Source organism: Phocoena sinus, chromosome 21 (genome assembly GCF_008692025.1).
Source record: "Phocoena sinus isolate mPhoSin1 chromosome 21, mPhoSin1.pri, whole genome shotgun sequence".
Taxonomy (NCBI): domain Eukaryota; kingdom Metazoa; phylum Chordata; class Mammalia; order Artiodactyla; family Phocoenidae; genus Phocoena; species Phocoena sinus.
Window position 1 is genome coordinate 13,829,179 of NC_045783.1, and position 16,370 is coordinate 13,845,548.

A 16,370-nucleotide genomic window follows, 5' to 3' on the forward strand; every position below is an offset into this window, starting at 1 on the left:
AGCAGTGGATTAAATCTCCACAATCAACATGATGTACCCTGTATCTGTCGAATAACTGAATAGACAACAAATCATCCCAAATTGAGGAGGTGGACTTTGAGAGCAAGACATTATTTTTCCCCCTTTTCCTCTTTTTGTGAGTGTGTATGTGTTTGCTTCTGTGTGAGATTCTGTCTGTACAACTTTGCTTTCACCATTTGTCCTAGGGTTGTGTCCGTCCTTTTTTTTTTACTTAAAATTTTTTTTCTTAATAATTATTTATCTTTTAATAACTTTATCATACTTTATTTTATTTTATCCTCTTTCTTTCTTTTTACTTTTTCTCCCTTTTATTCTGAGCCATGTGGATGAAAGGCTCTTGGTGCTGCAGCCAGGAGTCAGTGCTGTGCCTCTGAGGTGGGAGAGCCAACTTCAGAACACTGGTCCACAAGAGACCTCCCAGCTCCATGTAATATGAAACGGCAAGAATCTCCCAGAGATCTCCATCTCAACACCAACACCCAGCTTCACTCAATGACCAGCAAGCTACAGTGTTGGACACCCTATGACAAACAACTAGCAAGACAGGAACACAGCCCCACCCATTAGCAGAGAGGCTGCCTAAAATCATAAGGCCACAGACACCCCAAAACACACCACCTGATGTGGACCTCTCCACCAGAAAGACAAGATCCAGCCTCATCCACCAGAAAACAGGCACTAGTCCCCTCCACCAGGAAGCCTACACAACCCACTGAACCAACTTTAACCACTGGCGACAGACACCAAAAACAACGGGAACTACGAACCTGCAGCCTGCAAAACGGAGACCCCAAACGCAGTAAGATAAGCAAATTGAGGAGACAGAAAAACACACCGCAGATGAAGGAGCAAGATAAAAACCCACCAGACCTAACAAATGAAGAGGAAATAGGCAGTCTACCTGAAAAAGAATTCAGAATAATGATAGTAAAGATGATCCAAAATCTTGGAAATAGAATAGAGGAAATGCAAGAAACATTTAACAAGGACCTAGAAGAACTAAAGAGGAAAGAAGCAATGATGAGCACCACAATAAATGAAATTAAAAATACTCCAGAAGGGTTCAATCGTAGAATAACTGAGGCAGAAGAATAGATAAGTGACCTGGAAGATAAAATAGTGGAAGTAACTACTGCAGAGCAGAATAAAGAAAAAAGAATGAAAAGAACTGAGGACAGTCTCAGAGACCTCTGGGACAACATTAAACACAGCAACATTCAAATTATAGGGGTTCCAGAAGAAGAAGAGAAAAAGAAAGGGACTGAGAAAATATTTGAAGAGATTATATTTGAAAACTTCCCCAATATGGGAAAGGAAATAGTTAATCAACTCCAGGAAGCACAGAGAATCCCATACAGGATAAATCCAAGGAGAAACATGCCAAGACACATACTAATCAAACTGTCACAAATTAAATACAAAGAAAACGTATTAAAAGCAGCAAGGGAAAAACAACAAATAACACACAAGGGAATCCCCATAAAGTTAACAGCTGATCTTTCAGCAGAAACTCTGCAAGGCAGAAGGGACTGGCAGGACATATTTAAAGTGATGATGGAGAAAAACCTACAACCAACATTACTCTACCCAGCAAGGATCTCATTCACATTTGATGGAGAAATTAAAACCTTTACAGACAAGCAAGAGCTGAGAGAGTTCAGCACCACCAAACCAGCTCTACAACAAATGCTGAAGGAACTTCTCTAGGCAAGAAACACAAGACAAGGAAAAGACCTACGATAACAAACCCAAAACAAGAAAATGGGAATAGGAACATATATCGATAATTACCTTAAATGTAAATGGATTAAATGCTCCCACCAAAAGACACAGACTGGCTGAACAGATACAAAAACAAGACCCATATATATGCTGTCTACAAGAGACCCACTTCAGAACTAGAGACACATACAGACTGAAAGTGAGGGGATGGAAAAAGATATTCCATGCAAATGGAAACCACAAGAAAGCTGGAGTAGCAGTTCTCATATCAGACAAAATAGACTTTTAAATAAAGACTATTACAAGAGACAAAGGACACTACCTAATGATCAAGGGATCAATCCAAGAAGAAGATATAACAACTGTAAATATTTATGCACCCAACATCAGAGCACCTCAATACATAAGGCAAATACTAACAGCCATAAAAGGGAAAATCGACAGTAACACATTCATAGTAGGGGACTTTAACACCCTACTTTCACCAATGGACAGATCATCCAAAAAGAAAAAAAATAAGGAAACACAAGCTTTAAATGATACATTAAACAAGATGGACTTAATTGATATTTATAGGACATTCCATCCAAAAATAACAGAATACACATTTTTCTCAAGTGCTCATGGAAATTCTCCAGGATAGATCATATTCTGGGTCACAAATCAGGCCTTGGTAAATTTAAGAAAATTGAAATTGTATCAAGTATCTTCTCTGACCACACTATGAGACTAGATATCAATTACAGGAAAAGATCTGTAAAAAATACAAACACATGGAGGCTAAACAATACACTACTTAATAACGAAGTGATCACTGATGAATTCAAAGAGGAAATCAAAACATACCTAGAAACAAATGACAATGGAGACACGACGACCCAAAACCTATGGGATGCAGCAAAAGCAGTTCTAAGAGGGAAGTTTATAGCAATACAATCCCACCTTAAGAAAGAAGAAACATCTTGAATAAACAACCTAACCTTGCAAACCTAAAGCAATTAGAGAAAGAACAAAAACACCCCAAAGTTAGCAGAAGGAAAGAAAGATCAGAAATAAATGAAAAAGAAATGAAGGAAACAATAGCAAAGATCAATAAAACTAAAAGCTGGTTCTTTGAAGAAGATAAACAAAATTGATAAACTATTAGCCAGACTCATCAAGAAAAAAAGGGAGAAGTTTCAAATCAACAGAATTAGAAATCCAAAAGGAGAAGTAACAACTGACACTGCAGAAATACAAAGGATCATGAGAGATTACTACAAGCAACTCTATGCCAATAAAATGCACAACCTGGAAGAAATGGTCAAATTCTTAGAAATGCACAACCTGCCAAGACTGAATCAGGAAGAAATAGAAAATATGAACAGACCAATCACAAGCACTGAAATTGAAACTGTGATTAAAAATCTTCCAACGAACAAAAGCCCAGGACCAGATGGCTTCATAGGTGAATTCCATCAAACATTTAGAGAAGAGCTAACACCTATCCTTCTCAAACTCTTCCAAAATATAGCAGAGGGAGGAACACTCCCAAACTCATTCTACGAGGCCACCATCACCCTGATACCAAAACCAGACAAGGATATCACAAAGAAAGAAAACTACAGGCCAATATCTCTGATGAACATAGATGCAAAAATCCTCAACAAAATACTAGCAAACAGAATCCAGCAGCACATTAAAAGGATCATGCACCATGAACAAGTGGGGTTTATTCCAGGAATGCAAGGATTCTTCAATATATGCAAATCAATCAACGTAATACACCATATTAACAAATTGAAGGAGAAAAACCATATGATCATCTCAATAGATGCAGAAAAGGCTTTTGACAAAATTCAACACCCATTTATGATAAAAACCCTGCAGAAAGTAGGCACAGAGGGAACTTTCCTCAACATAATAAAGGCCATATATGACAAACCCACAGCCAACATTGTCCTCAATGGCGAAAAACTGAAAGCATTTTCACTAAGATCAGGAACAAGACAAGGTTGCGAACTCTCACCACTCTTATTCAACAGTTTTAGAAGTTTTAGCCACAGCAATCAGAGAAGAAAAGGAAATAAAAAGAATCCAAAGCAGAAAAGAAGAAGTAAATGTCACTATTTGCAGATAACATGATTCTATACATAGAGAATCCTAAAGATGCTACCAGAAAACTACTAGAGCTAATCAATGAATTTGGTAAAGTTGCAGGATACAAAATTAATGCACAGAAATCTCTGGCATTCCTATACACTAATGATGAAAAATATGAAAGTGAAATTAACACTCCCATTTACCATTGCAACAAAAAGAATAAAATATCTAGGAATAAACCTACCTAAGGAGACAAAAGGCCTGTATGCAGAAAATTATAAGACACTGATGAAAGAAATTAAAGATGATACAAATAGATGGAGAGATATACCATGTTCTTGGATTGGAAGAATCAACATTGTGAAAATGACTCTACTACCCAAAGCAATCTACAGACTCAATGCAATCCCTATCAAACTACCACTGGCATTTTTCACAGAACTAGAACAAAAAATTTCACCATTTGTATGGAAACACAAAAGACCCCGAATAGCCAAAGCAATCTTGAGAACGAAAAACGGAGTTGGAAGAATCAGGCTCCCTGACTTCAGACTATACTACAAAGCTACAGTAATCAAGACAGTGTGGTCCTGGCACAAAAACAGAAATATAAATCAATGGAACAGGATAGAAAGCCCAGAGATAAACCCACGCATATATGGTCACCTTATCTTTGATAAAGGAAGCAGGAATGTACAGTGGAGAAAGGACAGTCTCTTCAATAAATGGTGCTGGGAAAACTGGACAGGTACATGTAAAATTATGAGATTAGAACACTCCCTAACACCATACACAAAAATAAGCTCAAAATGCATTAAAGACATAAATGTAAGGCCAGAAACCATCAAACTCTTAGAGGAAAACATAGGCAGAACACTCTATGACATACATCACAGCAAGATCCTTTTTGACCCACCTGCTAGAGAAGTGGAAATAAAAACAAAAATAAACAAATGGGATCCAATGAAACTTCAAAGCTTTTGCGCAGCAAAGGAAACCATAAACAAGACCAAAAGACAACGCTCCGAATGGGATAAAATATTTGCAAATGAAGCAACTGATAAAGGATTAATCTCCAAAATTTACAAGCAGCTCATGTAGCTCAATGATAAAAAAACAAAGAACCCAATCCAAAAATATGCAGAAGACCTATATAGACATTTCTCCAATAAGATATACAGATTGCAGGGCTTCCCTGGTGGCGCAGTGGGTGAGAGTCTGCCTGCCGAGGCCACAACAGTAAGAGGCCTGCGTACCGCAAAAAAAAAAGATATACAGCTTGCCAACGAACACATGAAAGAATGCTCAACATCATTAATCATTAGAGAAATGCAGATCAAAACTACAATGAGATATCATCTCACACCAGTCAGAATGGCTGTCATCAAAAAATCTAGAAACAATAAATGCTGGAGGAGGTGTGGAGAAAAGGGAACACTCCTGCACTGCCAGTGGGAATGTGAATTGGTACAGCCACTATGGAGAACAGTATGGAGGTTCCTTAAAAAACTACAAATAGAACTACCATATGACAAGCAATCCCACTAATGGGCATATACCCTGAGAAAACCATAATTCAAAAAGAGTCATGTACCAAAATGTTCATTGCAGCTCTATTTACAATAGCCAGGAGATGGAAACAACCTAAGTGTCCATCATCGGATGAATGGGTAAAGAAGATGTGGCACATACATACAATGGAATATTACTCAGCCATAAAAAGAAACGAAATTGAGTTATTTGTAGTGAAGTGGATGGACCTAGAGTCTATCATACAGAGTGAAGTAAGTCAGAAAGAGAAAGACAAATACTGTATGCTAACACATATATATGGAATCTAAGAAAAAAGAAAATGTCATGAAGAACCTAGGGGTAAGACAGGAATAAAGACACAGACCTACTAGAGAATGGACTTGAGGATATGGGGAGGGGGAAGGGTAAGCTGTGACAAAGTGAGAGAGAGGCATGAACATATATACACTACCAAACCTAAAATAGATAGCTAGTGGGAAGCAGCCGCACAGCACAGGGAGATCAGCTCCGTGCTTTGTGACCACCTAGAGGGGTGAGATAGGGAGGGTGGGAAGGAGGGAGACGCAAGAGGGAGGAGATTTGGGAACACATGTATATATATAACTGATTCACTTTGTTATAAAGCAGAAACTAACACACCATTGTAAAGCAATTATACTCCAATAAAGATGTAAAAAAAAATGTCTACAAGTAACAAATGCTGGAGAGCATGTGGAGAAAAGGGAACCCTCCTACAAGGTTGGAGGGAATGTAATTGGTGCAGCCACTATGGAAAACAGTATGGAGTTTCCTCAAAAAGCTAAAATAGAGCTGCAATGTGATCCTGCAATCCCACTTCTGGGCATATTTCCGGAGAAAACCATAATTCAAAAAGAACATGCCCCCCAGTGTTCATAGCAGCACTATTCACAATAGCCAAGACATGGAAACAGCCTAAATGTCCATTGACAGATGAATGGGTAAAGAAGACGTGGTACTTTAGTTGCAGCATGCCAGGTGTTCGTTGCAGCATGCAGGATGCTGCAACTAAAGATCCCACACACCGCAACGAAGATCCCATGTGCTGCAACTAAGACCTGGAATAATGGAATAATTCCATCTGCAGCAACAATGGATGGACCTAGAGATTATCATACTAAGCGAGTAAGCCAAAGAAAGACAAGTATATGATATCACTTATATGTGGAATCTAAAAATGTGGTACCAATTAACTTACTTACAAAACAGACTCAGACTTCAGAAACAAACATGGTTACCAAAAGGGAAAAGTGGGGCAGGAGGGATAAATTTAGAGGTTGGGATTAACATATACACACAACTATATATAAAATAGATAATCAATAAGGATCTACTGTATAATACAGGGAACTCTACTCAGTACTCTGTAATAACCTATATGGGAAAGGTATCTGAAAAAGAATAGATACATGGGGCTTCCCTGGTGGCGTAGTGGTTGAGAGTCCGCCTGCCAATGCAGGGCACACGGGTTCAAGCCCTGGTCCGGGAGGATCCCGCATGCCACAGAGCAACTAAGCCTGTGCACCACAGCTTCTGAGCCTGTGCTCTAGAACCTGCGAGCCACAACTGCTGAGCCCACGTGCTGTGACTGCTGAGGCCTACGCGCCTGGAGCCCGTGCTCTGCAACAAGAGAAGCCACCACAATGAGAGGCCCGCACACTGCAACGAAGAGTAGCCCCCACTCGCTGCAACTAGAGAAAGCCCACACGCAGCAACGAAGACCCAACACAGCCACAATAAATAAATTTAAAAAAACAAAAGATATATGTATAACTAAATCACTTTGCTGTCCACCTGAAACCAACAACATTGTAAATCAACTATACTCCAATATAAAAAAACTTTTTTTAAGTCACCACCTTGGGTTTTTCTGGTGGTACAGTGGTTAAGAATGTGCCTACCAATGCAGGGGACACGGGTTCGAGCCCTGGTCTGGGAAGATTCCACATGCCACGGAGCAACAAAGCCCATGCACCACAACTACTGAGCCCACGTGCCACAACTACTGAAGTCTGTGCACCTAGAGCCCATGCTCAAGAGAAGCCATCGCAATGAGAAGCCTGCGAACTACAATGAAGAGTAGCCCCCACTTGCCACAACTAGAGAAAGCCCACATGCAGCAACAAAGACCCAACACAGCCAAAAATAAATATTTTAAAAGTCACCACCTTTAGGAAATAAAAACTAAGGTTTTACCTATAAACAGTTATTTCAGAAGATTCTTTGTATTAAGCTAAAACCCCCTATCTCCAACCCTTTAGAATCGTTGACTGTTCCTAGAGGGACATACATTGCTGGTTTCCTGGAAACTGAGAGGGAAAGGAGTGGGTAGTCACCCAGTCTGAGGGTGGCAAAGCTGAGACCAGGCCTGGGGCTCCTGACTTTCAACCCAGGGTCTCTTCATCTGCGGCCTTATCTCTCCAGTAACATACTGCCGTGGGCTGTCATTCTCCCTTCCCTACAGTGCCTCTTTTGTAGGACAGCCTTTCAGTCTGATGAAGACCACTATCAGAAGCCCCTCACATCTTTTCTCTGAGTAAAATACTAGAGTTTGTTATTGTACCTCATCTGACATGATTCCAGGTCCTTCTCTGGCTTACTTTTAAAATGGAGAAAACTTAGGGAAGTATCTCCCATAAAATCCAGTGGCCAAAATTGAGTAACGGGGCTGTATTATCTCCCACCATAAGGAAAATAGTTTTTAAATTGTAATTTGTTTATTATGCTCTTTTATTTAGGCTGAACATATACCACATTTCAGGATATTTTCCACCCAGAGCTCTCTGCTATGTTTACTTGGAAAGGGTACCAAAGATAGCATAGAATCTGAAATTGACTTGGTTTGGAAATTGGTATAATATACAGAACACTTAGATTAAACAAAGACAGCTGTTATACATACTAATGGTGTAATGGTAAATATCTCAAAGGTCAGTTGTATTTGTTTTTTTGGCTGTGCTGGGTTTTCGTTGCTGCGCATGGGCTTAGTCTAGTTGCGTCGAGCGGGGGCTGCTCTTCTTTCCGGTATGTGGGCTTCTCACTGTGGTGGCTTGTCTTGTTGCGGAGCTCGGGCTCTAGGCCCGCAGGCTTCAGTAGTTGTGGCTCGTGGGCTCTACAGTGCAGGCTCTAGAGCACAGGCTCAGTTGCTCCACGGCATGTGGGATCTTCCCAGACCGGAGCTCGAAGCCGTGTCCCCTGCATTGGCAGGTGGATTCTTAACCACTGTGCCACCAGGGAAGCCCCAGGTCAGTTGTATTTTTGTACTGTGTTCCTATATTTGTGTTGGTATGGGTTTAATACTCTGGAAATTTTAAATTTCCAACAAAATAATTTAGGTTCCAAACTTGCCTACACTTTGGAACCCCCTGTGGAGCTTAAACAAATCTGCTTGTGTCCCATTCTGGGAGATGGTGATTTAATTTTTCTGAAATAAGGCCTGAGCTTTAGGAATTATTAAGAGATTCCCCACGTGATTTTAATATGCAAATAATTTTGAGAACCACTGCTGTAACGTGATCAGATTTAGGCAAGGGACTTAGAAAATTGTTCCTTGCCTTGTTCCCTGCTCCAGCTTGAACAGTTTGGCATTGCATGAAGTTTTATGATCTAATTCTCATTTGGACTTACAGATGTCATGGACCTAAAGTGTGCAGTTTTTTGTTTTTCTTTTTAAAAAACTTGCAGTTACTATTCATGATTCCCTTTCACACTCCCTCTGCACTTTTTTTTTTTTTGGTACGCAGGGCTCTCACTGTTGTGGCCTCTCCCGTTGCAGAGCACAGGCTCCGGACGCACAGGCTCAGCGGCCATGGCTCATGGGCCCAGCTGCTCCGCAGCATGTGGGATCTTCCCAGACCGGGGCATGAACCCGTGTCCCCTGCATCGGCAGGTGGACTCTCAACCACTGCGCCAGCAAGGAAGCCCCCTCTGCACTTTTTAACAGTTGATTTTAGATGTGAAATCCATTCACTATCTAAATAAACTGATCACATGGATTAAAACATGAAAAGGCTTATTTTAACTGGTTAACTCAAATTCATCAATATCCACCTAAGTGTGGTAGATGTCATGCAAAAAGAAACCTTAGTGAAATGTACTCTAATGTACTAGAATGAAATAGAGATTCACACTTTTTCTGGGTGAAAGAAGGCATGCACGTTCTGGGTTTAAGGTCTTGGTGCTGGGCTTTAGGCGGCAGACAGTGAAATAGAATAATTTGCATCTAAGATAGAAATTTTAGGGCTTCCCTGGTGGCGCAGTGGTTGAGAATCTGCCTGCTGATGCAGGGGACACGGGTTCGAGCCCTGGTCTGGGAGGATCCCACATGCCACAGAGTGGCTGGGCCCGTGAGCCACAACTACTGAGCCTGTGCGTCTGGAGCCTGTGCTCCACAATAAGAAAGACCGCAATAGTGAGAGGCCCTCACACTGCGATGAAGAGTGCCCCCGCTTGCCACAACTAGAGAAAGCCCTTGCACAGAAATGAAGACCCAACACAGCAAAAATAAATAAATTAATAAACTGAAGGTGTCTTGTAGGCACAGACTATTAAGAAAAATAGAAATTTTACCATCTGTGCTTAATTATTAAAAAGAATGACAGCATTGTTTGCAAACAAGCTGCATGTCTGACAACCTCTTGGTAGACAGAGGTTATCTGCACAATAAGTAGGAATAAAAACACTGATTTAAAAAGATGTCCAAGTCTCAACTAAAAACCCAGAAATTTCTATTGAGTCAATTTATATTTGTTGTCAGGCTTACTTTAGAATAATAGTGTTTAGCTGTTGCTTCATCCTTTGTGATACCCAAGCCAAGCTGCAGACACCGTGCGTGGTAGAAAGAGGCCATGGCCATGCCTCTGCTGATGAATTCTGGGAGACAGTCCGTGACCTGGGCTATCGTGGGGATGTCATAAATCTCATCGTAGTCAGCAATCCTGTTACAACATCCAGTTGTGAAATTAAAAACAGTATCAGTTACAGTTTACATTTTTATAAACATGCCCAGAAACTGTCCATGTGCCCCAAGTGGTTTCTCTATTATTTCTACCAGTTGGAGAACAAAATTGTTTGCTCTGTGGTGAAGGGTAAATAGAACAGTCAACTAACACCAGAAGAAGAGGAACTAACTGCAGTGGTTACTATATGGCTTCCTAGGATTATACTGGTCAGGCTTAATAACCACTAAAAAAAAACTAAGTTTAAAATATTACAAGAACTTGGGCTTCCCTGGTGGCGCGGTGGTTGAGAGTCTGCCTGCCAATGCAGGGGACGCGGGTTCGTGCCCCGGTCCGGGAGGATCCCACATGCCACGGAGCGGCTGGGCCCGTGAGCCATGGCCGCTGAGCCTGTGCGTCCGGAGCCTGTGCTCCGCAACGGGAGAGGCCACAACAGTGAGAGGCCTGCGTACCGCAAAAAAAAAAAAAAAAAAAAAAAAAAAAAAAAAAAATATATATATATATATATATATATATTACAAGAACTCATCACTTTGCAGATTTAAACAATGGGAAAAAAGCATTTTTCTATCCCTTTGGGTATTTAAACATCAACCTTGAATTTGGACTTTAGTCACACAGGACCAGAAAACACATTAATAAACTTACACATCTATGATAATGGGCAATAAAAAGTCCTCTATAACCCAGATACAGCAATGGAGAACTACATGAAAACAAGTCAACTCCACGTCAGCCGTAATACTGTGGGAAATAGGAACATGGAAAGTTCCAAAATTTTTTAAAGAACTGTTTGAAGTCTTAGTTTTAACCATATGGGCACTAGAGGATTTGAGACATCAGAGACCACACCTTTAAGTGGCCTGCTGCCTGGAGGCCATGATGTTGGGGAGGAGAGGGTAAAAGCAATTCCTTCATCCTTCAGTGTGGATGTCTGCCTCACACTGGGCTCGGGGAGAGGGGAACCTGTGGGCTCCGTGGGAGGGGCATTATTGGGAGGGAAATGGCAGCATGGCCTTATAGCCATTTTAGAGGACACTCAGGTCTGTTGCATTTGTACATTGTGGGTAAATGCAGGAAAGTAAATGGCCTCAGAGAAGAGAAATTTCCATATAATTTATGTTAGTGTTGGAGTCTTTTATCCATTCTCATTGTGCAGTCCTCATCAAGCTATATTGTAATTGTGCAGTTATAGAACCTATGGCTAAGGGTGTAGGAAAAAAAGTTTAATATTTCTCATGTGCCAAGCTGTGTTAAACTCTTTATATTCACTATTTTTTTTAAATCAAGAAGAAAATACTTCTGCAGGATTACAAAAGAACAATTGATGCCCCAAAAGTTAAACGTGTGTAAGATTACTTAGATGGTATACAGAGCAAATAGCACTGAAGTTCTGCACCCTAACAGAGGTACTATCCAATATGGTAGCCAGGAGCTACGTGTGGCTATTAAAATTAAAACCCAATGAAAAGTACAAGTTCAGTCCTCAGTTGCACTGGCCACACTGCAAGTACCAATAGCCATCATTTCCAATACTGCAGTGAGTTCTATTAAACAGACCTGGCATAGAACATCTAGTAAGAGTTTTTGTAAATACTTTTATCCAGCTTACTCACCTTTTGGAAAATGCAGCACATTTTGTAAAAAATTTCATCTTATAGTAATACTCCACGAGATTCCCTTGAGCGTAGACATTTCCACGCTCTGCTGCTTCCCTCAAGCAATGCAGGGCAGCCTCGGTATCCTGGTGGATGCCTTGTCCATAAAAGTACATGAGCCCAAGCGCACCCTGGGATTCCAGGTTTCCATTGCCACAAGCTTCTGAATGCCAATAAAATGCCTAGGAGAAAGCACAATTCCCTAGTATTCACAAGGTGGATTATAAATGGAATATCTCTATAAGATAGTACTATTAATTCATCTCTAGGACACCGTTCTAACCCCCTGAATGTATGTCAGACTAGCACCAACGTCGCATGCCTGAGAGAGGGTGCTGAGGGGAGCCCGCCCGTTGTCTGCCCACAGTATAGGCGAGGTCACTGGCTCGAGCTCAGCTGTTCAGGTTTCAGGATTTTCAGATTTTCCAGAGGAAGGACCAAAAAGGTGGGAAATAGGAACCAAGCGTCTGAAAGGCTTTGTAATGAGGCGCAGCAAGGAGAGGAGAGCAGCTGATGTGAGATTGCAGCCATCTCTCAGATCCTCTTGGAGCTCCAACAGGATCAAAGAAAACCAAGGATAAAAACCTGCATGTGGTCCAAGCACGTTTGCTCAATACTCAGCTACAGTGAATCTGAGTTAGTCCAAACCGATTTCCAAGTAGCTGCTCAGTTATCTGACAAGGATCTTGGGGGTTATGTGACTCCTACAAGTTTGCCTTTAACGCCTCATTTCCTTCTCCCTGTAAGATTTCTTGGAAAGGGTTTTCCATCATTGGTGATTAAAGAGGTTGTACTGACTCTCCCTCCTTTTACCTTTTATGGCAGAATATTTTATATGTGTGCTTTTTATAGCATACAAAGTGCTCACATCCGTGGTCTCCTTTGGTAGAGGCAGGGAAGGCAGCATTCATAGTTGAGGAAGGGTGAAATGAGCTTGGAGATCCTAAAATGTAAGCTTTCTTTACATTGAAAGAAATGTAAGAGATATTCAGACTACATACTTACTCCTCACCAAATATTAATCTACACAGGATGCTAGGATTTAAACAAATCACTGTTACCTTCTCTAACTCTCTGGGTTCCTTTGTTGAGTAATACAATCCTAGGATACTTTGAGCCTTCACACTAGCTTTTGGATTTCCATTGTCTGCAGCAAAAAGCCACAGTCTAGAAGAGAAGGGCAAGGCAAGTTATTCTTTGTTTAAAGCATTTGATTAAAACAAAAATCTTGTTCTCAAGTCAGATTACCTTTCAGCTTCCTCGTCTGATTGTTTAACGCCTTTTCCTTCATAATAAGCTCTTCCAAGGTTGTAAGCTGCTGCAAATTGTAAGTGTCTTGCTTTGGGACACGAAGAATCAACAATTTTCTTCATATATTCCACTCCTTTTTCCTTCCACAAAGGAAAAGAACAAAACAGAAAGTCCTAGTTTAGTTTTACCCAAGTTAAGTTTTCTCCCAATAATGCTGTAAAGCGTTCACCCTCCGACATGAGGTAGAATGTCATGAGTCTATACCTAACAGGTATGGTTGTCCTGGACTCTGCAGGGCTAGAAATAAGTCAAAGTCCATCTCCTGGCTCAGCGTTCCCAGGAGCTCTGGGATATAAAGCATTCCCTTCATTTTATAGCTTCCACATTTGCATTACCTCTCAATATGGTTTCCTTCTTCTCTCCTCATAGCCCCTATTCTGAATCGGCACAGTTCTTAGAACTTATAGTGTAAAAATAGCCAGTAACTTCCACATTTTTAATCCTTACAGGACACATGTGAGCCCCAAACTCTGTCTTTTCTCTTCAAGCACGCTTTCCCTAGCAGTGCTCGGTGATAAATTTATGTCTACTACACTCATCTTCATATGACATCTGCATAGTCACAAAACACAGAGGACGTTCTAACCACCAACAAAAGGCTTTCCTGCCTCCAAAAACCCAGACACAAATTGTTTACTAGACTATGTTCCTCTTGTCCAACGCACAGCAAGCCAAAATGCTGAGCCCACGAGGTTTGCAGCAAAGAGGGTTTACAAGGCAGCCAAGCAGGAGATGGGAGAACAAATCTCAAATCCGCCTCCCCAAAGGCAAGGAGCTCGGGGTATTTATAGGATAAAGAAGAAAGCAGCGGGCAGTTGGAGGTGTGGGAAGCGTGGAGAAAGGCGATTGGAAAAAGGTGCGGGAATCTTTGCACAGGTGTAACTAAGCTATAGGCCTCTGCACGTTCAAAAAGTCACTAAGCAACAGACACGCATGCCCAGTTGAAGGGTCGGTGGTTCTATCCAGTCTTAACCAGCTCAGCTCAAACTAGACACAGCTGACTCCAAGTTCCTAGAAAACAACTCGGGCAAACATCTTGTTTAGACTACATGCTGCTTGGAGCACATGAGAGTCTTAAAAAACCACCTTGATTACTGAAGGCAGGTGAAGTGGATTTGACCCACGGTTTCAGTCCCCCCTTGCTTTTTGATCATTCCTCAACTCTTGAGGAAAAAGGGTGAGGACAGATCTGGCTAATTCCTGCTGATAAGGGGCATAGGCGCAACAGGGGCTTGAGGAATCAAACTATTTAGCACTCATTTGAGAATATTCTCTTGTTCCTGGTTTCAAGTTAACATTTTGATCCCAAATACCACTTATGCGCCAGCTGTCAAGGCATTCATAGGCCCAAGATTGGTAATAAAAACTGTAGACAAATAGGTACGGGGTGGGGCAAATATGTACACTGTGAGGGCATACAGAACGCCAGACGTGCGAACATTTCGACTCATTTTTAGGGATTTTACCTAGGACACTGGCGAGCCAGGGATCGGGGTCTTACTTTTTTACCAATTGGAGTGTGTTGATCATTATCACCTTTGACTGAAACAGATAGCATCGAAGGAACATAGGCTGGGAGAATTAAGTGTGGTTTCTACAATATCCTCACCAAATAGAACCCTAACAAGGGTAGGTGCCAGGGATTTTTTTGTAGTTTGTTTTTTGGTTGTTTTTTATTCTGAGGACACGAGGAGACCAAATTTTGGCTTATTCAAGAAAAAAACATGACAGGACATTTTGTTGATTAGCCTAATTTGATATGTTCACACCTGAAGTCACAGTGAAGTTAGGGATGGTCAAAAATTAACGACAGGCACAACCAAGGGGTCAGCATGATCAAATACAGAAGGTTTTAGATGACATATCCAAAAGCTAGAGAAATTACCTACTTTTGCCAAAGATTGAAAAATCCTAATCACTGAATTGTCCAAGCCTGGGAGGTTCGAAACAAAGAGAAGGCAGAACAAAAGAAAACAATCAATCTGGTTACTAGCAAATTATTTAAATTGCTTTCTAAATTTTACTTTTCAAAGCCACTACTGCAGCAATCCCACTCACCTTAATTTCTTTCCCGTGGCTTTTTTCTGGGGGTTTGCTTGCCCACTCGGGAAAGTCAGCGTCAGGGTTGGAACCACTGCGGTATTCCTCCCGCAACGTGCTTTCTCCCTTTTTCGGTGCATTCCTCATAAGGTCCCAACCCGCGAAGATGGAGCTGGTCTTCAGGATGTTTATCCTCCATGATTTCAGTCTAGATGTTCATTGTCTCCTTTAAGAGCTTCCTAAATGGGTTTTGCTATGAGTCCAAAGTTGGGGACCCAAATACGGCAGAACCCAGCCATTCCCAGAAATTCCTGCAATTATCTCTTGGTGGGAGCTGCAGCCCTAGCTAGAGCTTCCCTTCCATTAGAGGGCAAGTCTCTGTCCTTGTGAGAGTTCAAAACCCAAATATTTAACAGAGGGATTGAGAACTCTGTGCTTTTTCTTGGATACCTGATAGACCTGTTCAACCAAAAAGGTTGAAATCAAAACCATATTCTGAAAAAAAAACCCAAAAAAACAACCATATTCTGGTCTCAGGTGTCCTTTGTTTTACTGGTAACCAGCATCAACTACGTCCTGGAGCAGGGCTCCCTCATTTAGTTGCGGGTCCCTCAAATCTTTTGCCAGGATTTCTCCAAACATCGCGGGTAGAGTTTTAAATCCCTGAGGAAGTACTGTCCAGCAGTACTGTTGTTTAATTCTTAGTACCTAGATCTTCCCATTTGAAAGCAAATAACTCTTGGGATTTAAAACAAGGATATGCAAGAAAAGGCATCTTTCAACTCTAATACAGTAAACCAACAATGTCTGGACAGATTAGTGAGCAGAGAATATGGGTTAGGGACTACTGGAGTAGTCTCTTTTACAATCTAATTGTTCTTAAATCGTGTACAAGCTGACCTCAGGTGGTATCCTAAGCTGTATAGGCCTAGCTCCTTGCTATTCCCAGCCTCCCGTCTGCCCAGGTCTTCGGATTCCTCTTTGCAAATCTCTTCTGGAACAGTTGCAGGCTGTTCTTTTGGGGATT

At 41.3% G+C, this 16,370-nt stretch overlaps 1 protein-coding gene across 1 annotated transcript in view; it reads right to left on the reverse strand.

Moving 5' to 3' along the window:
* The window catches only part of LRP2BP (LRP2 binding protein), a 42,092-nt gene that overhangs the window by 12,050 nt on the left and 13,672 nt on the right, over positions 1-16,370 (reverse strand). The window contains exons 4-7 of the mRNA XM_032618404.1: positions 13,241-13,383; positions 13,054-13,159; positions 11,951-12,174; positions 10,139-10,313 (exon numbers count right to left, since the gene is read on the reverse strand). Coding sequence (XP_032474295.1) covers positions 10,139-10,313; positions 11,951-12,174; positions 13,054-13,159; positions 13,241-13,383 — 648 coding nt within the window. The remainder of the gene's footprint in view (positions 1-10,138; positions 10,314-11,950; positions 12,175-13,053; positions 13,160-13,240; positions 13,384-16,370) is intronic.